General features: G+C 41.0%; 1 protein-coding gene across 1 annotated transcript; it reads right to left on the bottom strand.

Annotated features, from left to right (window-relative positions):
* Window positions 1-1,253: 1,253 nt before the first annotated feature.
* LOC311015489 (uncharacterized protein C14orf132) lies at window positions 1,254-24,524 on the bottom strand. Its single transcript, XM_084012752.1, has 2 exons — window positions 24,291-24,524; window positions 1,254-2,523 (listed from the first exon to the last, which is right to left on the bottom strand). Exons 1-2 carry the CDS (start codon window positions 24,315-24,317, stop codon window positions 2,287-2,289), a joined length of 264 nt encoding a protein of 87 aa, XP_083868878.1. The 5' UTR covers window positions 24,318-24,524; the 3' UTR covers window positions 1,254-2,286.
* Between the last annotated feature and the right edge of the window lie 511 nt (window positions 24,525-25,035).

Below are 25,035 nucleotides of genomic sequence, written 5' to 3'. Positions count from 1 at the left end.
GGGTTTTTTAGTCATGGTATCGGCGTTGGTTGTTAAGCATCACTACTAAAGTACAGCCTAATCGCAGCATTAGCATTGTTTTGGTAAATAAGCTGCCGTTCTTTTATCAGGCTGTCTAAAACCATCTTGCATTGTTTTATTGCGTGTTTAACTTCCCTTACAGTCGTCTTGTTGGTTCAGCAGAACAAACATGAAGACAGAGAGCGATGGAGGGGAGCACGGGTGAATCCAGGTGGTTTCTAAACAACCCGTGCCCGTGTCAAAATGACAGATGGCGCCATCTAAGTTTAGCATCAATCTCACCTGATGGCTCAGCGGCGGCTGGCGACGTCCGTCACTGGCTTGGCCTCCGCAGGAACAACGGCAGGTGATTCAGGCGGAGAAAAGATGGAGCTCAAACACCATCTCGCATGATCAAGTGCTGTGCACGAAGCCGACGTGTTTGCTGTGTTTCCAGCGAATCGTTCTTCGCTTGACACTTAAAGTCTATGAAGCTGTTTCTGTGCCTCCTTTTGTCAACAGAGAATACTGAATTATGCATTATTACAGAAATTTTAATAGTAGCATTATGGCTTTACAAAAGGAGCAGTGTGTACGTGGTCTACAACATGTATGTATTTCTACATCAACCATTAATAAAAATAACAGGCTTGAAAAGTCCCTCTTGGAAGTAGAAGTATATACTCATCATAACAGAGTGCGTCTGAAGTTCTCCTCACATCGGTACAGTTGACACAATAAGCATTATTGTAATTTACAGTGTATGGACAGTTTGACATGTACAGTATGGTGTTTACAAGACAGGTTTTTTATTTATAAGCAATATTGATATTATCGTCTAAATCCCAGAAGAAATATGTTTACTAAAAAAAAAAAAAAATAGTACTCTCTTACTACTTCTCTCTGTCTAAATGTATAAATCAGCCATGAGTCACTGGCATCAGTGGCTGCAGGTCGATGCTTGAGTCGCAGAGTAAAGTTGTTGCTACCAATTAGGACGAGGATTAGTTGCCATGGAGACAGCTGCCTCCAGATTCCACAGTTACACAAAGCCAGTTTAATGAACTGTGACAAATTTAGAGCGACAGCTTGATATATGGCAACGTTTCACTTCAAAATGAGGCATCCTTTCCCCACTCACATTCATTAACATTTATAACAAAGTTCACTACATATCAGGTCCGAGTCTCTACATCTGCCCTGTCGATAGCATTACTTCTGTGTTATAAGAAGAGATTTTCACAAGTTGCACTTTTGAGAACACAAAATGAACAAAACTACAAAAGAATTATGAGGTGCACTCAGTAAACTAGGATACGTCATCTTGCAATTCAATTTGTGCTTTTAATTGTATTTTGATAACATCTGTAGATAATATCTAAACATGACTGGACGGATCATAACAACACAATTAGATGTTATAATAACCCATGGTGAATATTACTCTGACAAGAAGAACATTCATTTAAAAAAGATTTGACTTAAATTTACGCTACTCATCTAATCAAAGTCATCATTAGAGTTGGTATAGAAACCATTTCAACGAGATTTTTAAACGTTTGTTTTTTGTTTCCTGTCGGTAAAATTGTTTAGAGACTATATACGTTGATGATCTGTGTCCACACCGTGTTTCATCCACAAATTAGTCCTTAAATGAGATCTATCGTCCCAGGCCTCAGGACTGCCTCGCATGAACATAATCCCAGCGCTTCCTAAATGTTTTAACGCTCGCCATCTCTGTTCAGCCGCATAATTAAACAGCAGTGCCCTAAATTGCTAAGAAGCTATCTGGTGGATGTTTAAGATGGCCTGGATCAACCTGAATCTTAAGCCCCATTTAATCTCCGTTCTCATCTCTGCATTGTAATGAGGGTGTTGTCTGAGGAGAAACACGGAAACAAACTTAAGCAAAAAACCTTGGTTGGGAGTGCAAGGCTTGATGTTTCGGTTTTTAACTAAAGAGCTGTTGAACAACAATCACTTCTCTTGAAACTTCTGCAGCGTCCAAAAATGTGCGGTGCCAAGTCGAACGCAGCCAAGTCCCAGTCTTCCCCTGATGAAGAAATATAGTAGTCCATAAGTCATTGTCTAGTATCGCAACTCCCACACCCTTAGGGGCTCAAACTGATCCAAAAGCCAAGTGCGAGGGTGAGAGAGAGAAAGAGAGAGAGACATAGACAGTGGCTGTCTACAAAACATGGCCTCGCTCAGGGGTCCAGAGATGGGGAAAAAGCAGTGTGTGTGTTTGAGTGTGTGTGTGTGTTTGTCTTTGTAAGCATATGTTCATCAGAAAGTGCAGGCGTAGACGACCCCGACCACCACAATGTTCCCGATGGTGGCGATGATGGCGATCCACAGCCAGATGGCATCGCTGGACATGGACTGTGGCTCGTCCTGCTGGCCGAGCATGGAGGCGGCGGAGGCAGCGGCGTGCACGCTGGCCGAGGAGTTGAAGAGGGAGTGCTCGCCGCTGTAATCGTCGTTGGGCGAGGAGTCCATGAAGGCTCCCGTCATAACTGGGATCTAGGAGGGAAAAGTGAGATGAAGAGTTGGTGAACCTTTAATTTAAACGTTTGATCACAACGTGGGGACGCGGTAAATGTTAAACCTGCTAAATGGGCATAATAGCACGCTGAAGTTAGCATTTAGCTCAAAGCACTGCCTCATAAACCCGATAGCATAGGTTTAATGTTTTGTATTACTTTAAAAAAAAAATTTAACAGCAAAGTTATCATTTAAATTGATAAAAACATTTTAAAAAATTAAACACTTTATGACTTAGGGTGGGGAAGAAAACTTGCCTTTCCTGACAATCATAGCATGCCAGATTGTTCCCTATCGGTCGTGCATTAGCCATTCTGAGTGCTGTACTAAAAGAAATGAGAGGTAGCTGCATCACGACATCATTAGTAAATGGTTACAAGGGTTTCCCACACTGACATGCAGTGTCCTCTATCTCACACACTGTTGAGTGTGTGTGTGTGTGTGTGTGTGTGTGTGTGTGTGTGTGTGTGTGTGTGTGTGTGTGTGTGTGCGCGTGTGTATTTAGGGAGCAGTGCTGATTAACATGGAATGAATATTTCAGTTGTGGCAAGTGAAAATGATTTATTGCTTGGGACATTTGAAATCCTGTGAAGGTTAGCCATTAAAGCAGAAGCAAACGAATGCTTCCGTGTGTGTGTGTGTGTGTGTGTCTCCAAAGCAGGGTATATGATTGAGAAATGCATGAGAAACCCATACCACGCTCAGACTGAAAAAACAGACTCTGCTGAAGATGTTGAGAAACAATGCTAAAAATACCTCAGAGGAATGTGGAGCGCTCGCATACACAGATATTCTCTCTTGCTTGCTCATTTGCTCACCTTCGCTCCTTCTCACACACAGGCTAATGCACAGAGACGTTACCACACGCACACACACACACACACACACACACACACACACACACACACACACACACACACACACACACACACACACACACACACACACACAGGTCTTCCCTCACACAGGGGAAAACACTGTTTAGAAAGCATTCTGCTGCTCTCCATCCATTGGCCCCTGGTGGCGAATAATGACATGACACATCCTGTGGAGCGCCTGCTGTTCACATGAGTATAATGGAGGTAGACAGGCATGCATGGAGTCCAGCAACCTGGGCCTCCCTGCCCCCCACCCAGTAACTGCTTATTCCTCCTGCTTCAACATGTCATGTGTACCTTTCATCTATTTTAATAGTTCTTTTCATATCAAAGAGTCATAAGCACATGACGTGTACAGCAGGTGGTAGATTATTGGAAATTAGCATCAATGAGAAGAGTAACGTTTGCACACTGTTGCTAACAAACAAATATTTTCAGATGGATAACATTTTGATGACCGTTCTTTGTAGGCGGAATGACAACAGGTGTGGTCGACCATCCAACCTCCCCAGTGTGGTACATCGACCAGCTAGTAAACAAGTACAGAGCCAACAAAACAAGTTGTTTGTTGTCATTTATATGAAACAAAACACTCAAATATTGTACACAAACTTAAATGTATTTGTGCAGAAAACTTCCATACACATACAACATAGTTTTCATACATGCATATATTGTGAATTTTACTATCGTAATACAAGTATTATTTCTGGGGTCAAGTACCAGCTCATACTTAAGAAGAGGAAAAGAGAATCCCTGAAATCTTCAAAAAAATATATTTAGAGTAAAAACTATCTTAGAGAACAAGTCAATGTCAGGTGTCGATGATGGTGATTTTTTAGCGTTGAGTGATTTGGATGAGATTGATGTTGACGTCTGTGTCATTTGAAATGTTCTCCTGTCACCGTAATACTCATTTAAGTTCATTTAAATGTCACTCGAGGTATTAATTCCATCTAAATACTGTTTTGAAAAATCAATCAGTCAGACTTCTGTACATGTTCCTATTCAAACAAAGTCATAACCCTTTGGTCTATTTGTTACCTCCTATCTTAAAAAGAAAATGCCATTTGGGTGAGTGCATTACCAGCAGCCATCCACCAGATGGAGACACATATTGTGTTTTCACATGGAACTACAAACTTTATAAACACTGATCACAAAACAGCAAAGGTAAGACATAATCCACGGTTACGGCTTTATTCGTCCAGTGATCAGACTTAGCTTGTTTTGTGAAATCATTTTTTCAAAGTGTATTTTGCCATCTAAGGAGCTCATCTGACTCTTCTCATCAACATGCTCCTCATTTGATCTCTTATCTTTTTTAAATCACACACCACTGTGAGCTCTAGACACCACGAACAAGCTTATCCTGCATTCAAAGCTGCGTCTGGCATAATCTAATGTTCAGTCGGACGATAACTGAAGCTCTCAACCCTGTCTGCATTCTTTATATTAATGTTTTATTTATAAGTAACTCATTGTCCACAGGAGTGAGCTGTTCGCATAAATGGGGAAGTGTACCGAGTACAATGGAGTGGATACTTGGGAGTGTGTGCACAAATGTTCCAGGAAAATAAGACTCAATCTAAATATTTGATTGCTCACTATTTTTGGCAGAGATGGTGTGCCTATACAGTACATGTAGATAGGCGTTTCAGTTACATGTCAGCAGTATATCATCGTTTTTTCAAGGGACTTGCTTCTCTTTCCGTTCACCCAAGCCCACAACTCCCATGTGGATCATGGTCATGAGGTTACAGCAGCAAGCGGTTAAGCACTAATGGAAAAGCGGGCAACGGCGACCTCAGGCAGGAGCATCCCAGAGCATCCAAGCACTTATGCAGGCAATGAAGGTCATCATCTAAGCACTGCTGCCAGGAAACCTATGCTTGTCGACACACACGGATGATTTAAATAATAAAGTTCTACTACTGACCAAAGTTTCTCGGTAAACCACACACACTTACTTCTCCAGCATAACTAGTGGCTGAAAGGCTTCAACAAACACATCCACACAGAAAGCTTGTTACATGTGTGTTGAGATATGTTGAAACACAAGCATCTTTAATACTCAACCACTGTATAAGCTAAGGAAAGTTCGATTAAATTGAAGCTGAACACTCAGGAAATTATCTCTTGACGTTCACATTTACAATTCTACAGTTGCAATGCATGTCTTCCTCAGTGTGCCACCTCGTGACTTTGACTAATGTTAGCCTGATTTAATTGATTTAAAATCAGCAGGTAAATAAATATGTGATTCTAAATCTTTAGAATAAACATGAGTTCATCTTCAACGAGATAAACTGAAGATATTAGCAGTTGGTGTAATCTTTTGTAGACTTGCATCCCTCATTTCGACGAGAAAATGGTAACATTAACACTTTTTTTTAGAGACTTAGAGAAAATCATTTTTCTGGTCTGATCCTTCAAAACTACTATTTGATGTTTCCATTTTCCATTTGATATTCTAGGTGATGGGTGAAATGAATGGGATTAAAAAGATATACAACAGTTTAATTGAATTGTGTGATACCATCTGGAAAACAACTTCCCTCCATTAACCAGCACCGGAGAAATCTCCTGACTTGCATATTTCGCACCTCCTTAGCTCTGAGTGATGCCTACACCTGTGCAATACTGGAAAACCCCCCGATCTAGACGATACAGTGACGCTCCTTTCGCCCATTCCACCTGCTCTACACTCACAGCTTTGATTTATTCATCCCAGCTGTTCCTCGAGCTGTGCCATCCTACACGGGTGATCACAGTAATTGTGAAAAAGAATGGACTGTAATTGCCTCCTGTGGGATACGGCCACCAGTAAGTGCTCAGTGAAATGGCTTTGGGGAAGAAAAAAAACCAAGCAAACCCCAAATAAATGTCTTGGGGTAGTTGGGAAACCCGAAACATAAACCTAAAACCAACAAAAGCACTCAGGTTTTTTGCACTTGTGTTCTTTTGGGGAACAAACTTCGAGGTGTACTCGAGTCTGCTCCTGATTTTTGGGGGGTTTGATATGAACAAAACCCACAGATCCTTATTTTTTGGGCATATGTGAAAGAAAAGACAGTACTCGTCCTGGCGAGAGAGGCGCCGTTTCATCGCCGGTGCTCTCCAGTCTCGTCCATCCAGAGATCTCATTGGTTTCACAGACTGGGAAATGAACCGTGGCCCTTGGATATTGAAACACATTTAGAAGAATTGCTGCAGTGCTTTTGAAAACTTTTCCCCCCGAAGTTTCTGAACCACAGACAACCTTAAATATTTGGCAATAATTGAAGTTATTCAAATGAATATGATGCAATATATTTTATATTCACACATCTGTACAAATCTGTATGTCCTTGCATGATGCGTTGTTTTCTTAACCTTTATTTTGTCATGAACTAAAAAGCAAAGCCTAAATACACGTAGGCGCCAAATGTTTTGTTACACAGATCACCCTCATAGGCCGGTTGCACAGCAGACATTTGGAGCTGAGGGGAAGCACAGGTGTTACTGACAGCAATAACAATGGTTCTGCTTTATTCAAGTTTCCCAGTGAGCCATGACAGTGTGACAGTGAGCCAGAATGCACAACACCAGGACCCTGGAAGTAAAGCAGCTAAATGGAATTCAACCATTGTTAATCTCATTATTTACACCTGTCCTCCTGCTCCTGTGACATGTCAAAATGTCTTCTGTCAAAAAAAGGCTTATCCTGTCCAAATAAGGCTTTTTTTTTCTGTCAGCTTGAAAGCGAAACACTAAGCAGCAGCTACTGAAACACACACACACACACACACAGGTGTGACTTGTTGTTCTGACGAGCCTCAACGCTCACTCAACACTACCACAGGTGTGTGTAGATTAAAAAATCCAATTAAATGAATTGCGGTATTGCACATTGGAAAATATTTACCGTATGATAAGCACAATATGCTAATTTGGTAAAAAAAAAAAAAGAAGAAGAAGTTTAAACCTAAAAGTTTTTTAGGTTTAAAAACTCCAAAGCACCGTGGTGTCACATTGGTGTTGTAACAGAATCACTGAACACAATATCACATGTTTAATTCATGCGTGGAGTTAGGAAATCACTGCTTTTTGAAAAACTAGTTGATGCTTGTCTGATATCTGCCCTACATATTCCCTTTTATAATAGACACTCAGTAGTTTACCATAGTGTGCAGGAAATGGAGCATTTGGACACTTGCGAATCATATAGTATTTCCTTTTTTCAGGGCTCTTTGAGCACAAAAACAACCATTAAGAATTATTATTATAACCACTATCTTTAATCTTACATTAAAACTTTAGTATAGGCCTTCCTTGCTCTTCAGCTTTGCCAAATGGTACAAAAACACCTGAAATTTCCCAAATTAAGGATGAAAGATGATGCCAGTTTGGTGGTGTTATCTACAGCTTACTGTACACACAACTCAGGACGCCACAGATCAGGGAAATTAATAAAATGGTATTCCAGTATTGAAAAAAATCTAAGGATTAATCTCTCACGTCTAAATTGGCGGCTCGTGGAGAAAAAAGTAGCCGCTCGTTCTATACAATGCAGCGACTTCGTGAAAACAATAGATTTGATCTGTACCATACTATACACACCTAGTCTCACCATAAATCTGGAGGGAGATTTACAGAGGTTTTAAGGCTTGTTCACCCGCGCAGAAGTGGCGAGACCTCTAGTTTAAGGCCTGGTTCTACTGGTCAGATTTACAGCTGCGCTTCATTGATTTTCTCTGTCTCAGCAGCCCAGCGGCATTTTTCAATAAATCTTTTACTTCACTAGAACAAGTGTAGCCCAAGTGATCCTCGCTTGACACCCTGGTCCATCTGTCGGCTCGGTGGAATCTCTGCACCGCTGGGGAAAGTTTATTATACTTCTTTGATATTACGAATGATAAATGGATCATGTTTCTTTTCTCAACGGTGTACCTGGCCTCAATGTGATGGATTTTTGGAACCACTCTCCTAGCAGTCCAAAAGATGGGAATAATGAATAAAGGCTTGGAACGAGCCCGTATTCATGAGGTGCTCTAAATGTAACGAACATTTCTTTAAAACATGACGGGCGGAGGAAATAATGCATGTTCACATCTGGAGTTCATCTCACTGATTTCTGATTGAGTGGGCTATGAAACATTGAAATCCACCACAAGCAAGTGATGTCTTCTTCTTGCCTGATGAGAACTGGGAAGCGGTGGCAGATGATCAAGAATTTGAAGTTTCTCGTGTCTCAGTCTTGACGTGTCTAAGTGTCTGATTCTGAAGTGCTTTGGACTTTGACGCCCAGAGCTGCAAAGACTCAGTTCACACAGGAATAAAGAAAGAATTCCTAAAACCAAACATGACAACCCGTCAGAGGCATCAGAAACAGAACATAGACAGAGAGGATGAGGAGAAATAAGTGGAGCCGGAGAGTTTGACGCTGATTCAAGATTTCATGTTTAATCTTGCAGAAGATGCGACGACTGCAGACGCATTTTCTCCCCCAAACAAGGAATTAAGAAGCTCAGATCAATGCAAAACTGGTACGCTATCGAACTGCCATCATGTTAAGTCTTTTCCACAAGTATTCTATTATTTAGATGGTTATTGTGGTGTCCCTTAGCTTTAAGATACACTGCTGAAATTCATGCTGTCTTCTAATTAAGACAGAAAAAGAGACCAGGAGTAAAATGCAGGACAGATTTTTAAGAGTTACAATCAGGGGTCATTCATTCAGGTTTTTTAACATGAGGTTACTTAATACATGTACATAAATTAAAAGAGTGTCACAGATATGATGTACAACACATTTTCTTTGGATCTTAATGTTTTTTTAAAGAAACTAGGGTGTATAACTCCGTTTACAGGTTGATTAATGATGAAAATGTTTCTCTTGCGCTGCTAAAATCCCTGCACTAAAATACATCACGGGCTCATTTTGACATATTTAAACTTGAATCATTAACTATTCACCCCTTCATTTTGATATACGTTTTCCAAATTGACAGAAAAATGCTTTTTTTCACCAAAGCCTGTGGGCCATTTATTATTTATTGGAGCAGATATTTTAAATATGCATAAACTGGATTATGTGCAGCAGCATGTGTTCTATGGTACAGTTTACACCAAAGAACACGTCATGCTATAGCAACAGAGATTTCACACACCACTTCAAAATCTGCATTCAGAGCTCATGTATTTTACATTGCGAGTGATTTGAATTAAAACACACCCAGCGGAGTCACGTGTGTCCTCTTGCATGTTCATGACTTATAGAAAGATACATCACAACAAAAACCAACTCAAGAATAGTACTCCTATTAGTTTTTTTTGTTTTTTTTTATGATTCACCTAGTTAACCTGACCTTTCCATTTTATTTGTCATGGAGAGGAGGATTTAAGTAACTGGTTATTTGCATATGATGCTGGAAATGCACAAATTAGTTTGTGAAAATGTTTGGGCCAATAAATGTAAGTATTTCAAATTAAAACACATTTTATTCACAACCTGCATTATGAAATGATGAATTTATAAAAAGAATATCAATACATGGAGATACAAAACACATTCTGTCAGTTGAAATGGTTCGTGTGGGTGCAAAATGTGGATGCAATTAAGGTAACTGGCATGCACCCCCACTCTGTGGAGAGCCTGTCCCTGCAGGAGCCTGAAGGAGGAGTCGATGCCCATCAGGAAGACTCAGCTCACCTGTGCTGATTTCACAGAACACAATAACAGCTTGTGGCTGTGAGTCTGTCTCTGTTTGACTCCCTGCACACTTTGTTTTTGGGTTGTCTTTTCTTTATTCTCTCTTGGTTTAGTCAAACGCACTTATGCTGTCATTAATACCAAGCCATTAATGACCTCAGCTCCTTTTGCTGCTATATGTTGAGTTTTGACACATTGCGTTAGAAATGACTGCATTAAAACCATATGAACCGACACTACCGACATTCAATTCTTTAGAATAGTTACATCATATAGAATAGAAAACAAAAATGTTCCCTTAGAGGTTAAAGTGTGTGGTTTCCAAAGGGGAAAAGCAAATCTCTGAACAAATCTGTCCAAAAGAATATATTGGGGTTTTTCTTTTGGAGGGGAAAATCATCTCTGAAAGCAAGCTGGGGAAAAACGAAATTAGCTAAAATTTCTGCTGCAAACGATCGCAGTGTTATTTATCTTGTCATGGTTAAATATAGAAACGGTTATTATAGGAATTTGCATTGGAAATAGCCAAAGCTTTAATGGGAGTAATGAAGAGTTGATGGAAACAACTCACTGTACCTTTTTTATTGACGAATATAGTCATAAAAATCAGTCAAATAATTGTCAAATTATTATCAAACATGAGGGAGGAGATGAATCTGGGGAGCTTTTCACTAGTTGCGTAAGACAGCTGCCTGAGTGAGTGGGGGGGGCATTTCGCTCTCTGGTGTATCTGTTGCTGGCGTCAGCTACCCCTACGGCTCCATCCATGCCTGCTCATTCACTGTGCAATACAGATACATTGCAGGCGGAAAGATGGAAGCCCTTTAATTGAATCTCCACTCATGTAAGACTTGGCTCGGGGAGAGTTGCAGCAACCTGCTTTGCACCCAGTCTTACTATACAGAGGAAGCAGTAACCGTCTGATGGAAGACGGGAAGCTGTCATTTTAGCTCAGCCATCAACTAAATCAAATGTTGGCTGTTAAACTGTCACATTTTTTTTTTATCACTCTGATTCTGGATCACTGTTCACATTGGTCAACATTTGATTCTGCACAGTGGGAGGGTTCATGCTTGTAAGGACACAACTAAAGTATGAATATATCAGACAGTACGTCATAATGCTAATATTGTCATATGCTCTGCAGACTATTTTCAGCATCTCATTGATATGCACGGCCTTTGGTTTAGTCTTGGCAAAGAAGAACTCAACGTTTGAAGGTTGTTATACATTTGGCTCTAATAGTGGGACTACAATGCTGGTAGAGAGCTAAAAGTGAGATTAAAAGTGTGTCATGCTCGCGGTTGATTTGTGCATTACTATAAAGATGGAATTCCATCAGCAATATTAAAAGAATGCCAGCGAAGAGCAGTACAGCCAAACCTCCTCAAATTCACCTCATATTGCTTTTCTCACTCCAAAACTCCACAAGGCCCGGTCTGTCCTCCCCACCATCCCCGACCACGTCCCCTCGGGTCCTGGTTCAGTCCGTTCATAGCGAGTTCACCAGTTGTCTACTGTCTTGCTTTCGCTCTCGCTGACCTTGTTGCGGCTGGCCTCAAATCTGTTCCCTCCCAACAACTTTTCAAGGCTGCAATGACTTCAGCAACAGCAAAATCCTCTCCTCAAGAAATGTTCAACCTCATGTTTACACTCGACTTTCTGAATCTAGTATCATATCTACTCACTCTATACTGCCCCCCCCCCCCCCCCCCCCCCCCCAAAAAAAAACATTGACATTAAGTTTTTCCTTGTTTTGGATTGTTTGTATTCATGGTCATGAAAATCAACACCAGGAAGGTGCAGTTTAACCGAACACAGAAAGAGAGAATGCACTCACTGGTGAATAATCCTGAACACGTCATTAACAAAGCACTTAATCATTGCCTTCACCTGTATCTTTTCGGTCAATAGAATCCTAAATCACCTTGGTAGACATCCCATAGATCAGGCCCATTATCATATTGTTCTATTGTGCCAGTGGACAGTCAATGAAGACTACATTTCCTGAGTGCCGATGGTGTTCCTCCTATTACCTCGTACACGTGCCTTATGGTAACTACACTAGCCTTCTTCCAATCCACTTGCCAATAATCGGGGCGCTGCAATCATCACATTGCGGTGCATGTGCATAGAACCGTGTTGGCGGATTCACAACAGTGCCCACGACTTTCATCGATCCTACTCTGCTGCTGCACTTGACTGGCAAAACTGACCCGCCTCCCTGCCATTATGATGTCAAATTCAGAGGAGTAGCTGTTCTGAGAGGTTGACACATTAATCCCCCTCCAGCAATTTTGCTTTCCTAAGGTTCCCTATAAGTGATCAGTCCAACTGCATGACATCATTGCTCCATTCTTAACCAAATCTTTAACTAACATATCTGTCTAACCAGGCACAATTTACAAGACCTTCCTATCTGTATTATCTTAATCAAATCCACCAATTCTCTCTTAGGTCAGACCTTCTTGTAGTTAGGCCTTGTGGCCATACTGTTTGTCTCAGTTCCCCCTGAACAAAACAACTCTGATTGGCAGCTCCTGACAGTGGGCCATGAGGTATTTGAAGGCACCGTTTTCTGCCTGGTCAGCATGGTACTCATCCACTATCACCAAAGCTTCCCTCAAGTCCAACTTCTGCTTGTTAAATGTCCTTAAAGCAGTTGCATGGACCATACCTAAGATTGTACTTGCCTCCCGTTTCTCTTCAGCCACAGAGGTGTCTGATTGTAATGAGAACCTTTCATCCACGCTACTCACCAATGACGAATAACTCCCCCAAGCTGCACCTTGGTTTGGCATCAGTATAGACATTCTGCTTCTTGCAACCCTGGGATTCTGTTCCTAGTATTGCCACTACCACAGTGTGGTGTCACTATCATAAGATCACCTCTGCCATGTGTCTCCACCTCCTCTTTGCCTGTGGTGTTCGCAATTCTCTCTGCATTTCAGCATTCCACAAACCATCCATTACTACAAGCTTGTTGCCCTCTTGAAGATTGGCTCTCTGGATCTCTTTTTTTCTGTTGCGGGTAGATCTGGATAAAATGTGCCACCAGGGTGGGCTTTACTGTCTCCTCTCTGATGGATTGTGTCAACCTATGAATATGAAAACACCCCACCCTTCAGCATTATGTTGAACACCGTCTCCCCCTGGACGACTCTAAAACGTGTATTTTAGATGACTGTCTGTGCTGATGTCCTTACTGATGTCCACCAATCCTCATCAACAACCATGAATGCACTGTATTTATGTTTTTTACCAAAACACATCCCACATGGAACGTCATGCCTCAAATGGTGCAAATTCTTACAATGAGCCCATTCTCAGCATATGGGTTTCCTGTTCGCACTCCAGGACCACAGACCTAGCCCACAAGCAATTTAAGCTAGCACAGAAAAAGAAAACACACTCACTACAGAAAAATCATTTCATCAAATCCTGGTCAGCCATAACCTTCTTGTGAACCACAAAATACCAAAACCCCCTAACTCTGTCCTGAATAACTTTAATATCAACTTTAAAAACAACTTTCTTTTCCCTGTAGCTAGCTTATACACCAATCACACGCTGCTTTTTTTTCTCCTGCAAGTTTTTTTCTTGGTGGCAACCTCTGGATCTGAAAAGTAAAGCCACTGGGGGAAAAACAAACAAGATAGTAACAGCCTGAAAGCCGAACTCTGGCTTCAGAACAACACTTGTTATACCAATGGGTGACAGATTCCACTTTTTATATACAGTCTACACTTTGGCCTCAGCTGGATATGGATCCTTTCTGCAGGCCTCAAGCACCCTCTATGGGAAAACTGCATTTAAACTTAACCATTTAATATTTTCCATGAGAGTGTAAGGAAAGCTTAATGCTCATTCTTAGTACAGTGCTGCCGTTGTAACCACTCAGCATCTGCATCATTTTTTTTTACTGTGTAATTCATAGTCACGTTTCTGAAGCTCTCTCCTTAATATCCTGACTGATTAACTTCTGTGTTCTCGAGCTAAAATGATCCGCATGACCCCACATACCCCATGAAATATTAACATTTACATTTATAGCATTTGGCAGTTGCTCTTATCCACAGCGACTTACACTGTAGTGCTGTCTCTTTCTACTGTAAGGTGACTCCTCCGGGAAATGTGACTGAAAGGTAACAGAAGTTGTTCAGAAATGATAACCAGATGGAAGGAATTTCTCTATTTTGCAAATTCGGAGGTAAATACGCACACATTTTGCACTATATATAGACATTATTATGTGCTTACCGTTCTGGTCGGTGCATAGCATTCGACATTGGTTTATCGGAGACACAGTTTGACAACTTATTATTAAATTCCCAAAACACAAACTTTGATTCAAACACAGAGCAGACCATCTGGTAGACCTACAAAGAGGTAACACTCATTAAGAAGTCTGGAAACTTTCTCCAACTTCTCTTTATAATCTTCCAATCCTGCCTGCGATCATATATCACCAGAATAGATGTACTGCCGGTTCTTTATTAATGAAAATCCAACCACTTTTCTGATCTGCCAAACAAATACTGCAGTCTCTTGTTGTTCACAGCGAGTGCGACAACTTGTTCTATAAACCTCAGCTGGTGCTGCAGACCCTTCTGAACCTTCACTCTTCCCGTCAAATATAAATTAAGCATAGCACTTTTAAATTCCTCAGAGCCTTCATGTCTGTATTGTTTGTTTTTTTAACTCTATTTTTTAACATATAAAAGCACCCTTACAATTATTTTTTCCTTGTTCTTTTCCCCTCTTGTGTAATAGCCTGCTCACTGCTGTCACAAGCTTGCAATCTCATGGAGAAACATGATTAATTATCCCCTCCGTTAAAGCTCTATCGCACTTCCATACTAATACCAAGCAGGTTTTTAGTTTTTATTTCTGTTCACAGTGGAAGAGACAAGTTCAGCTATACTCAAAAGTTATTATGCATGCTAACAGTCCATACTAAATCATGTTTACTCCTTGGTTAATTTGTATAAACAAATATACTGCAGACAGATACAAACAAAAATCTGCAAATACAAGCGATTTAAGAGAATTTGTTGCCATGGCTGTAGTATAGAGTCGGGTGTCGGGACCACATTTTGGATGTCTTGCACTTGTCTTGGTCTCTTGCCTTGTTGGACTTGAAATTGTCTCTTGGTCTTGGCTTTTGAGGACTGGTCAAGTTGTTCTTTGCTGCTGATTTGGGATCGATTGTACTCTAAGTTATCCGATTCTACCAACAAAGTGTTTGTCCTACATCCATTCAACAGCAGAGCAGCGTCACTGCTTAATGCTTAGCGCTGCTGCTGCAATTAGGGTTGCCACGACCAAAACACAGTTAGTGACTGGATGTAAAATGTGACCAGTTTATAAAAATGTTATGATACAGACAATTCATATGCCTCATACTGGAAATTCTAAGCATTGATTAGTTTGATGTTTGAAGATCAATATTGCTTATAGATTCATAATTTCCTCCATCCTAACTCCTTCGTCACTATCAGTACTGGAAAGACATTGAAGTGCACGCGGTCTTGACCTTGCCTCGACTCCCTTTGGTGTCTTGTATTAGACTCGGCTTGACCTGGACTCAATTAAGTTGCCGGCCCTGTTTGTGGCATTTACCACTCATCTGAACTAAATTCAGGAGTGGCAGGATGAATCACGAGCAGGATAAAAAAAAAGAAAATTAAAACTCTTTTGACCTAAAATCATGATATATTTATCTGGATGCATTTGGTATTTAAATATGAAACAGAAACTGTCGAAGACGAACTTAAAAAACAAACATTCCATACACCATAGCTTGATCATGGCTCGCCATTTTACTGAGGTGAATTTTTTGTTTTATCATGATTTTTGTTGTCATATTTTGGCACAGAAACACGGCACTATACAAAAAATAAAACTTCTCTCACTTGCTTCAGTCTTTATGCAGGATGTCCAAGCCAATAACTGTCACATGACATGAGACTTGTCTGCTGATTTTAAAAAGCAGGATTTGAAGCTCTGCATTGTGAATTTCTTATTTTTTTTACTCTTTATAACACAAGTGGCGACAAACAGGTAGCCTTATAAGGTTAAACCAACCCTGTCTCCTACAATGTTATCTTCCCACACAACTAAACTGCACCCTCAATTACGTTTCCGAGGGAACAAATATTCCCATGGATTTTCCTCTTGGCTTTAACAGTTTGAAATACGTGATTAATGTTGTACATTGGATCAAAAACTACAACTACTTGAGTTTTACAAAACTACTTGATTGGGTTTTGTAAAAATATCATGATTTGGCTTCAAAATGACTGAAATTTGAAAGTAAACAAAAACACAACAGAAGTACTTGGCTAGTTTTAAGGCAAAACGGAACATCTCAAGGAATCCTCTCAGAAAAAATAATTGAGGTTCCAGATGGGAGGAGCAAAATGTTCTAGCATTAGACCCGTGATAGACTCCCATTACTTTCATGTGTAAACTGCCATCAGCATAATAACACAACAAATGTAAAATGAAATTAGCATCTCACCGCCTGTGCTGGTAGCTGCTTTAGTACTGTATACAGCGCTGCAGGTTGGCATCAGCATTTATGAATGGTTGATGTATGGATTTTCCCAACGGGAGGAGGGGGGTGGGGGGAGGTGTTTGTCACGCGAGTGCCATGTTGGCCTAGTTAGTTTTCAGATAACAGTTCAGCATGTGCTCCCCCACTCTGCATGTCCTCGGTCTTGAATTAACATGTTTACAGTGTGTCCATGTTTTTATGGAAGTGTGCACATACGTTACGAGGCATCAAGGGGAGACATCTGTGTAAGTTGATGGATGATGGACAACACACATGTATGCAACAGCCAAATAATATGAAGTATTCCATTGCAAAGAAAAAAATCTCTCCCACACACACACACTTTTTAAGGAACTGGATTGATTGTTTTGGGCCTTCTGTCCATAAATCACACGAATCAATACGTCTTTCACACTTTGAGATAGATATATATCACAGGGAGCAAAGAGGAGGGTGTGCCAGCCGTGTGTGCGTGTGTGAGTGTGTGTATCACATAAAAGCCAACAAGACTCAGGTGTGACATTAATCAATTACAAAGTGTTCACAGTCTTTGATTAGTAATTGCAGCAATAAACAATATAATTGCTTGTTAATGATGAACATTTTTAAATGTTTTTTACACGTTACACGTGTGGGTAATCCCACTCAGCATCAACCCTGTTGGGGCTGTGCAATGCTTACAAAGTAGCCGTAAGCCCAAATGGATATGGGACGTATTACAAGCCAGAGAGCTGTGTTGCACTACAGGTTGCAACGTGGAGAAGCTCAATAGTCATTCAGTAATTTTGACTGGAACAAAATGCCTGAAATTGTGGCAAAACAACCTCATGAGGTAATGTGTCGTAAATAGCTCAGGGGTAGAATAGTGAAACACAACAGCAACGGAGAGAGAGAGACCATAAATCCATAGGCTCAGATTGGTGCGTTTTTAGGACTAAGCTCCACAACATTATGGTCGGCCTATTTAGCTCAAAATACATCACAGCGTCTGCAAAAAAAATAAAATAGCTTTAAGCTCTGGCTGAGAATTGATTCACAACTCCTTGTAAGCTCCATAAAAAATTCAACGTTTCAAGAAAAATCTAAGGTAGTGTACTTCTCCACCATTCATGCGTACCAGCGGCCATTCCAAATGATTTCCATCCGTAAAACAACTGACTGTACCGTAAGTGCCTGATTCATCATCTGGGCATTAAAGTTGCATGCACCAGAAATGAGAAGGTCGCAGTCAGATTTGCTTCATATAAAACATCATGAGAGCTGTGAAGCATTAAGCAAAGGCGAGTATTGTATGACAAAAAAAAGAGCTGCTGTAAATCAAATAGTGTGAAAATATGAGCAGCGACGTAATACTTTAGCAATTAGTAATTTACCTTTTTTTTTTTGAAGAGTTCATCAGCAGGGAAAATTGAAACTTCATTTGTATCCTAGTCAGATGCATATAGGACACAAATGATCTATTAGACGAATATGCAGAGAATTCTCACAGGAAGGGTGTCGCATAATCCAGGATAATGAGACGCTCTGTAGATAATCAGATTGTTCCTGAGCTATGGCTTTATTAAAGTTTAAGATTTTCCTCCTTGGCCGACGGTGTTTCTCTGGGAGTGAAGGTACATTATGTTCAATACAAGAAGGGTTTCTTTGCAGATTGAACAAGAGGTGAGCGAGGGGGTGAAAGATGGAGAGAGAGGCCCGTCAGAGCACTGTCATTAGTTTCAGGGCGGCTTTCTTTGAACAAACACCAAGGTCAAACACAAAAGTGTAAGGCCCGGTGAAATGGATCAAATCGAAAAGCTGGTTTTGCTGTTGGTGAAATTTAATAGAGGTATTGTTTCCAGTCATTACAGTTTTAACACTTGGGGTCAAAACTGACCAGAAATTCCGTCGTCCACAAAGAGAAAAACAATACAATATAAAAGACTGATGAAAACATGTTAATTGGAGGAAAAAAACCTGGAACAGCTGTGCCGTGGACTCACTACATATCATTATCTTATTGTTTTATTACTTTATGTTTAGCATGCTAATTTTTAAAAAAAATGCATAATGATCTGGCTGAATAGCAGCAGCCGTGGTGATATTTAACTACAATCATAATTCAATTCTGCTTCCTCCGTGATGGTGTGTAATCAGCTGCTGCCATTCAGCTTTTTGCCAGCCTTCACAAAAGCACAAAGCAGCCACACACTGTTTAACCCCCCCCATCATTTCCATCAGTGTTCCTTTTTCATTAAAAGAACAGCTCACGAGCTGAATTCCGATTTTTAAATTCCATGTGTGCTTCAATGGCAGAACGTCAGCGTCGGAGCTTTCTTCAAAATATGAATCGAATGAGTCCGATTTCAAAGTTTCATCCCAAATAATAGCCCAGGAACATATCAATACAGCGGATAAAGCTGCTTTGAAATGATCTCTGGCTGAGTTAAGAATAGATTATTTATATGGGGAATACATAATTTATACCTGCTGAATATCAGCAGCACAGTTATATAGGAAGCCTCATGCAGTTAGGGGGGGGGGGGCTAGGTCTATCAGGGAACGATGTTATTACTTCATACTTGGCTGTCACAGTCCATTAAGTCTCCCTTTCATTCTCAGCGGGACTTCTTTCAATATGCAGTCGTTTCAGGTGCAAAACAGCTGGGAGATGTTTGTCCACAGTGCAATCATGTTGTAAGCTAAGATGGCACGGAGACACTGGGAAACGACGTGTAGTAATGTGTCAGCTGAGGGACATTATTTCCATCACTATTCTGTCATCACCAATCTAACCAGGAACAGACACATCGGAAAGCCCTTAATAGCGGTCGCTACAGCTGTCAGGCTCCCTGGTCTAACCCGGCGCAATCATAATGGAGGCAGATTTCACCCCTCAAAAAGTTATTTTTGAAAGCAGGGTTGTTTAATTTCAGACAGTCCTATTTATAGCTACGTGGCAAATTAAACTAGCACCCGGTGCACCTGATGTCCAGTCTACCTGAGACCGAATCTCCCAAGTCTCTCCTATGAGATTCCAAGGCCTCATTATTCCTTGTGAGGTGGTTAAAATGAGTTATGCCTCTTCCTTCATTCAGTTACCATTAGCTCAGTGAGATCATAAATATAAATAGCACTAGTGGGCCACATACATGATATTGCACTAAAAGACTGAGGCTGTATGTAGCTGATCGGATCATGAGTTTGGCTGTTTGGCCCAAAACTCAATAAAGCTACACACACTGTTCCATTCTTTATATTGTTGCACTTGTATTTTAGGTTTTTAATAAAGAAAAAAAACCTTTTCATACACTCGGTTGTTCTTATGTCCACGTTGACTTTTCAGAATCTGGAGCTTGACAGGCCTGCCGTGCCTAGTTACCGTTGCTAAGTTATGATTGGACAATCGCCGCTCAGGGAAGGGGCTTAACAAACGGTTAATTTGTTTAGAAGGCTGTTTGGCGCCTGCTTCAACTGTTATCGGGGCCAAAAATAGAGACCTGCAGCTTCCTGGTGGTTAGTCAATTGTTCCCAATGAGGGCGTTACGATTTCTCACTTTCACGGGAAGATACTGAACCTGACTCTCTCCTATCACCTTCACCTCAACCGTTATTTTTTAATGAGCCTTTTATTTTGATTATAGGGAGGATGATGTAAAAAATCCTCAAAAAAAACACCAATCAAAATACAGTAAATTGCATCTGTTTTAAATGCTCCTGCCTCCAGAGTATTATATGTTCTCGCTGTACATGCAGTACATCCATCAAGTGAGAGTAAAGCATGAAGTAGCCCTGCTGTGAAGGGAAGGCTTACATCTTCATTACTTTCTGGCTTTCGGTACATTTCCTCATTAAAAGGGTTTACTTTTTAACATTGCATACCGGCCCTTTGGGGCCCATTTCAGTCTTTTGCATGCTGTGTGAAGACACACTTTCATATTCTGCACACAGACACACAAAAACGCTCACCATCATTTCATGTGTTCATTCTTCATTCATTCCTTATTCTGCCAATTTTAATCCTATTTATCGGCACGATGATAGAATATAAATATGGAGGTATACAAATGTGCAGATTGTGAACGACACAAAAAAAAAATGCTTTGAGTCGTTAACGTTTTTCCTGGGGAAGCTTCTAAAAATAGAAAGCAGACCTAACAAAGGCACGTCCACCTTTTCATGTACTTAGAGCATTGATTATTCTTGTGCGCGCGGCTCCTTATTTGTCTAAGATAGCTGTTGTTATTTTCAACCTGTTTACAACACTGCCGGCTCATAAAGAGGAAGAAGGCTGAGCATCGGGACTCTTCACGATATAAACCCCAATTGCTGAGAAGGAAAATAAAACACCACCGATTAAAAGGGCTGGTGTGCCATTATTACACACTTCAAATAAGACTCCACTACAGAGCCTCGGAGATTTATTCTTTAAAAGGACAGTCTGGGGTGTGAAGAATGCACAGTGAGATAACATGATTATGTAATTGAATTTTTTTCTTTTTTTTTTTTATGCAATTGAGAACAAAGAGTCTTGCTATAGCCCTCGAGGCGGCCGTCTTTAAGAGGAGAATAATCTGAACTATTCAACTGTCATTTCCATATCTGGCTTCTTACCAGGGTAGTGGTGCTCAAACAGCCAGTCTTTCTATCATATGTCACTTTTTAAAGGACCGTTTAAAATTCAAGTCATTTTAAAGTAGCAAATCGTTCTGCAAATGCACGCTTGTTGCAACCTGCATGTGTATTGTCCTATCATCACACCGATAAATACAGATCACTCAGACTCCCTCCATCCCCAACCTTTCCTCTCATCTGTCCGTTCTAAGATGAGAAGATTGACAACGCCGTCAGGTGGAGTGACTCAGCTTCACTGAATAAATAATTGAGTACTGAGAAATCCTCCTGGCCTGTCATGAGGAGACAAAACATCAGAGATGAAACTATGGAGACAGAGTTTACTGTCCAGACATGCATGTAAGCAATACGAGGAGTGTGTTCTGTGTTGGCATTCTTGGCCTTTAAACAGGTGTCTGCATGCATGGCACATGTGTACATGGAAAAACGAGTAAAAGCCCAGGGCCAGTGGGTCACTGTGCACCGGATCCACAGATCCTTAATGGTTTTGCTGCCCCGTGTGGCAGATAAGATCAGTTGAAGGAACTATTGAGACAGCAACTTGTGTGCACCAGTTGCATAGATGTACACGGTGTGATTAACAATCACAGCGGGTGGTCTGGAAAAATAAATGCATAAGGGAGTTCAGGTTAAAAATAAACCGTATACCATCCATTTTTAAGGAGCTAAGGGAAGCTAATTTCTCGATTCAGTCTATTTGAAAAGAAACTAATCACCTCATTGCCACACAACTTAGTATTCAAAAGCCTCACTGCGATTGTCACCTATTAATCCATGTTTTGCAATGCTTGAGGATGCCACCACTTTCAGCCTAATGAAGCATGAACCTTTTTCATTTCAAGCCAGCGATGCATCGCCGCCCAAATGCAAATCATTCAGCGAACAACAAAAAAAGGCGTACACATTGTTCCCGCAGAGAGCTATTTTGCATGTTTCTGTGATAATTTTGACACAAAAAAGAGTAACAAATGCAGCGAAACAGTGGCCGATCATGGTGCGCACTTGATGCTGGTCTTTATCTTGGAAGATGTGTTTCTTCTGAACGGCAAGCTTAGTTTCTATTTAATGTGTTATCTTCAAATACACTGCAGTAATAACAACTACTTCATCCTCGTGCTGCAGGGAGAAAAATAACCACTAACCAGCCTCGGAGTTGGACTTCTTTTTAAAAGCGTTCCCTATCTTTGGGAGAGACCAGTTATGGCAGCATCCGTCATCTTATAGAGACAAAGTGACGGCAAAGGTCCAGTGATTTGCGGGCGGCAGAGCTATGCTGAGATGGATGGGCAAAAAAAAAAAAAAAGAAATCCTCCATTGTGAAGTCAATCTTCAAAACTCCAGGGACGTTTGCCTGACTTCATTCCCAGTCACCATTACACAATGACTCAGGGAAGTGGAATGTATTTCACCTCAGTAAAATTAGCCATTAGCGTTTTGATGGGGCTGCATTCTTGGGGAGGAAGTAGATGGATGCCCGGGAAAAAAAAAAAAAAGGTGAACTGGAGGAGCAGCAAGAAATAAGTATGTGACGTGAACTGGAAGCAGAGCCTCATTTAAGTTTTGACGCCTGGCACTAAATGGTTGTCACATCCGCCATAATGGCCAAACCACTCACACATAATTGACATCCGCTGCTCAAACATCTCAAGGAATGGAAACACTTCCAATTAAAAAGAATGTATTCATGATATTTCACGTCAAGTCAATGTTTAAATCACACAAATATTCCCCTGTATATGTGTTTAAATGCATTAAGCATATTCTCATTGATTGAGCGAGGCTCTTGTTTACGGGATCTATTTTATATTTTCATTAAATGTGTTGTTTTCACAATTTCCCGACTGCCTGGATAAACACAACGATTAGCTCCTTGTCTTCCACCTTTTCACTGACATTTCTGCGTTGAGCTCGCTGCGTTGCTGTGCATCCTCATCGGGGCGGAAGAAACAGCACGTTGGCACCACAGTCCGTCGCTCCGGCTGAATGTTTTCAAACACTGTGGCATTCAATCATTCCCAGTTGTGACTATGAATAACCATGGCCACATAAAAAGGCTGACAGCGGTCTGCCTCCTTCACTGTGCAGCTGTCAGTCAGCCTGCTTCCCATCCTCTTCCCAAACAATTTAATAAGACATTATGTTACCTGAATTATAAAATTGATTTTAAGATTTCACTAAAAGTTTGCACAATCACAGTGAGTACTGCCCACTGTTTCCGCAGGTGTCATGCCCTCCACTGTTATAACTCCACCTCTCTTTCAATCAAAATGAACAATATTAGATGGCTCTAGGGATGAGTCTCTTTTTAAGGGGTTCTTGATTTAGAAAAAACAAAACAAAATTGAGAGCATTTGGCCCGCAGTGCAGCCATTGGCAGCAAAAGATGATGCTCTGAACCCTTTCAGTGCTCGGAAAATGGCAAAGTGGATGGCACCAGACAAACCATGAGCAGCCAGACAGCGAGAGGGGGGGTGGGGGGGGGGGAAGAGCATCCTAATGGAAACAAAGCACGTCCAAAAACAGATGCACACTAACGCATGTGAGGTCAACATCGATTTGAAATTCAAATGCATGTGCAACAAGGTCTCAAATGGTGTCATTTAACTGCAAAGACAACAAAATAACTGTAAAAATGTTAAAAAAAAAGTTTAAGTTTTACTGATGCCCTTTGGTCACACAGTCCTCACACTAGATTCTGAGACAACATCCCACTAAAGTACAACATGTCCAAGTCTGACATGACCTAATAAACTTATCATATACATCCTTTAAGGGCACTACAATAATGCCCATACAGTGTGCGTGACATAAGTACAATAAAGTCTCATTAGCAATATGGACATATTGGTTTTCCAATTAACTCTAATTATTCATAGTCGACGCATAGAAAATCTAATTTCCAAAACGCCACATGAACTTGTTGACCGGCCACGCCCATGAAATCAACGGACAAATGTGACCTGAAAACATCTCGGGGCGAATCGGAGTGAAGGTGTCTCACCTGCGCGGCCATGAATGACAGATCCATACTGTTGCTCCGTTCAAGCCGAGGCGCTCAACGAGAGAATGTCAACGTGCGTAGTTGTTGCTCTTATTCCCCGACGGAGCATCTGCCTGCTGCTTTCCTTTCTTTAAGTCGGCGCTCTGCAAGTTGGCGGACTTCACGTGAGGAGCATGTCGAAGACGACGAAGAATCCAGGTAAACAAAAAAGAGCGACGAGGAGGAGGAGATGAAGGGATGTGACAAAACAGAGGAGGAGGAGGAGGAGGAGAAGCTGGGCAGACGGAGAAATGAAGAGATGTGGATGCGAGAGACGGCATGAGGGAGAGGGAGAGGAGGAGGCTGTGGAGACTTGTCACATGCTCTCTCTCTCTCTCTCTCTCTCTCTCTCTCTCTCGCCTGTGTATCATTGTCTCTTATCTATTTTCTTATTATTCAGAATTAATGTACATGCAGGCACATGAAGTGTTTTTTAAGGCTTGGGGATCAATTTCACTTTGTGCCTCTCATGAATTATTACATTTAAGTCATTCTAAACCTGCAGGTCTCTCTCTACACACAGCATATATAACATTTGACATGTGCCCTTTATGGGTACAATCTTTGTTTTCAATCATATAAGATATATTTCATCCAGATGGTTAGAAGTGTTTGAGCCAGATTGGACAGCTCATGGAGGAAGACAGGTCCAGCATGCACCTGATGGGGTCAAAGGTGCCATAGTTTAGTTTATTGGTTACTCCTT

This window comes from Eutrigla gurnardus (assembly GCF_963514095.1).
Source record: "Eutrigla gurnardus genome assembly, chromosome: 7".
Classification (NCBI taxonomy): Eukaryota; Metazoa; Chordata; class Actinopteri; order Perciformes; family Triglidae; genus Eutrigla; species Eutrigla gurnardus.
This window is presented reverse-complemented; position numbering and strand designations above follow the sequence as displayed.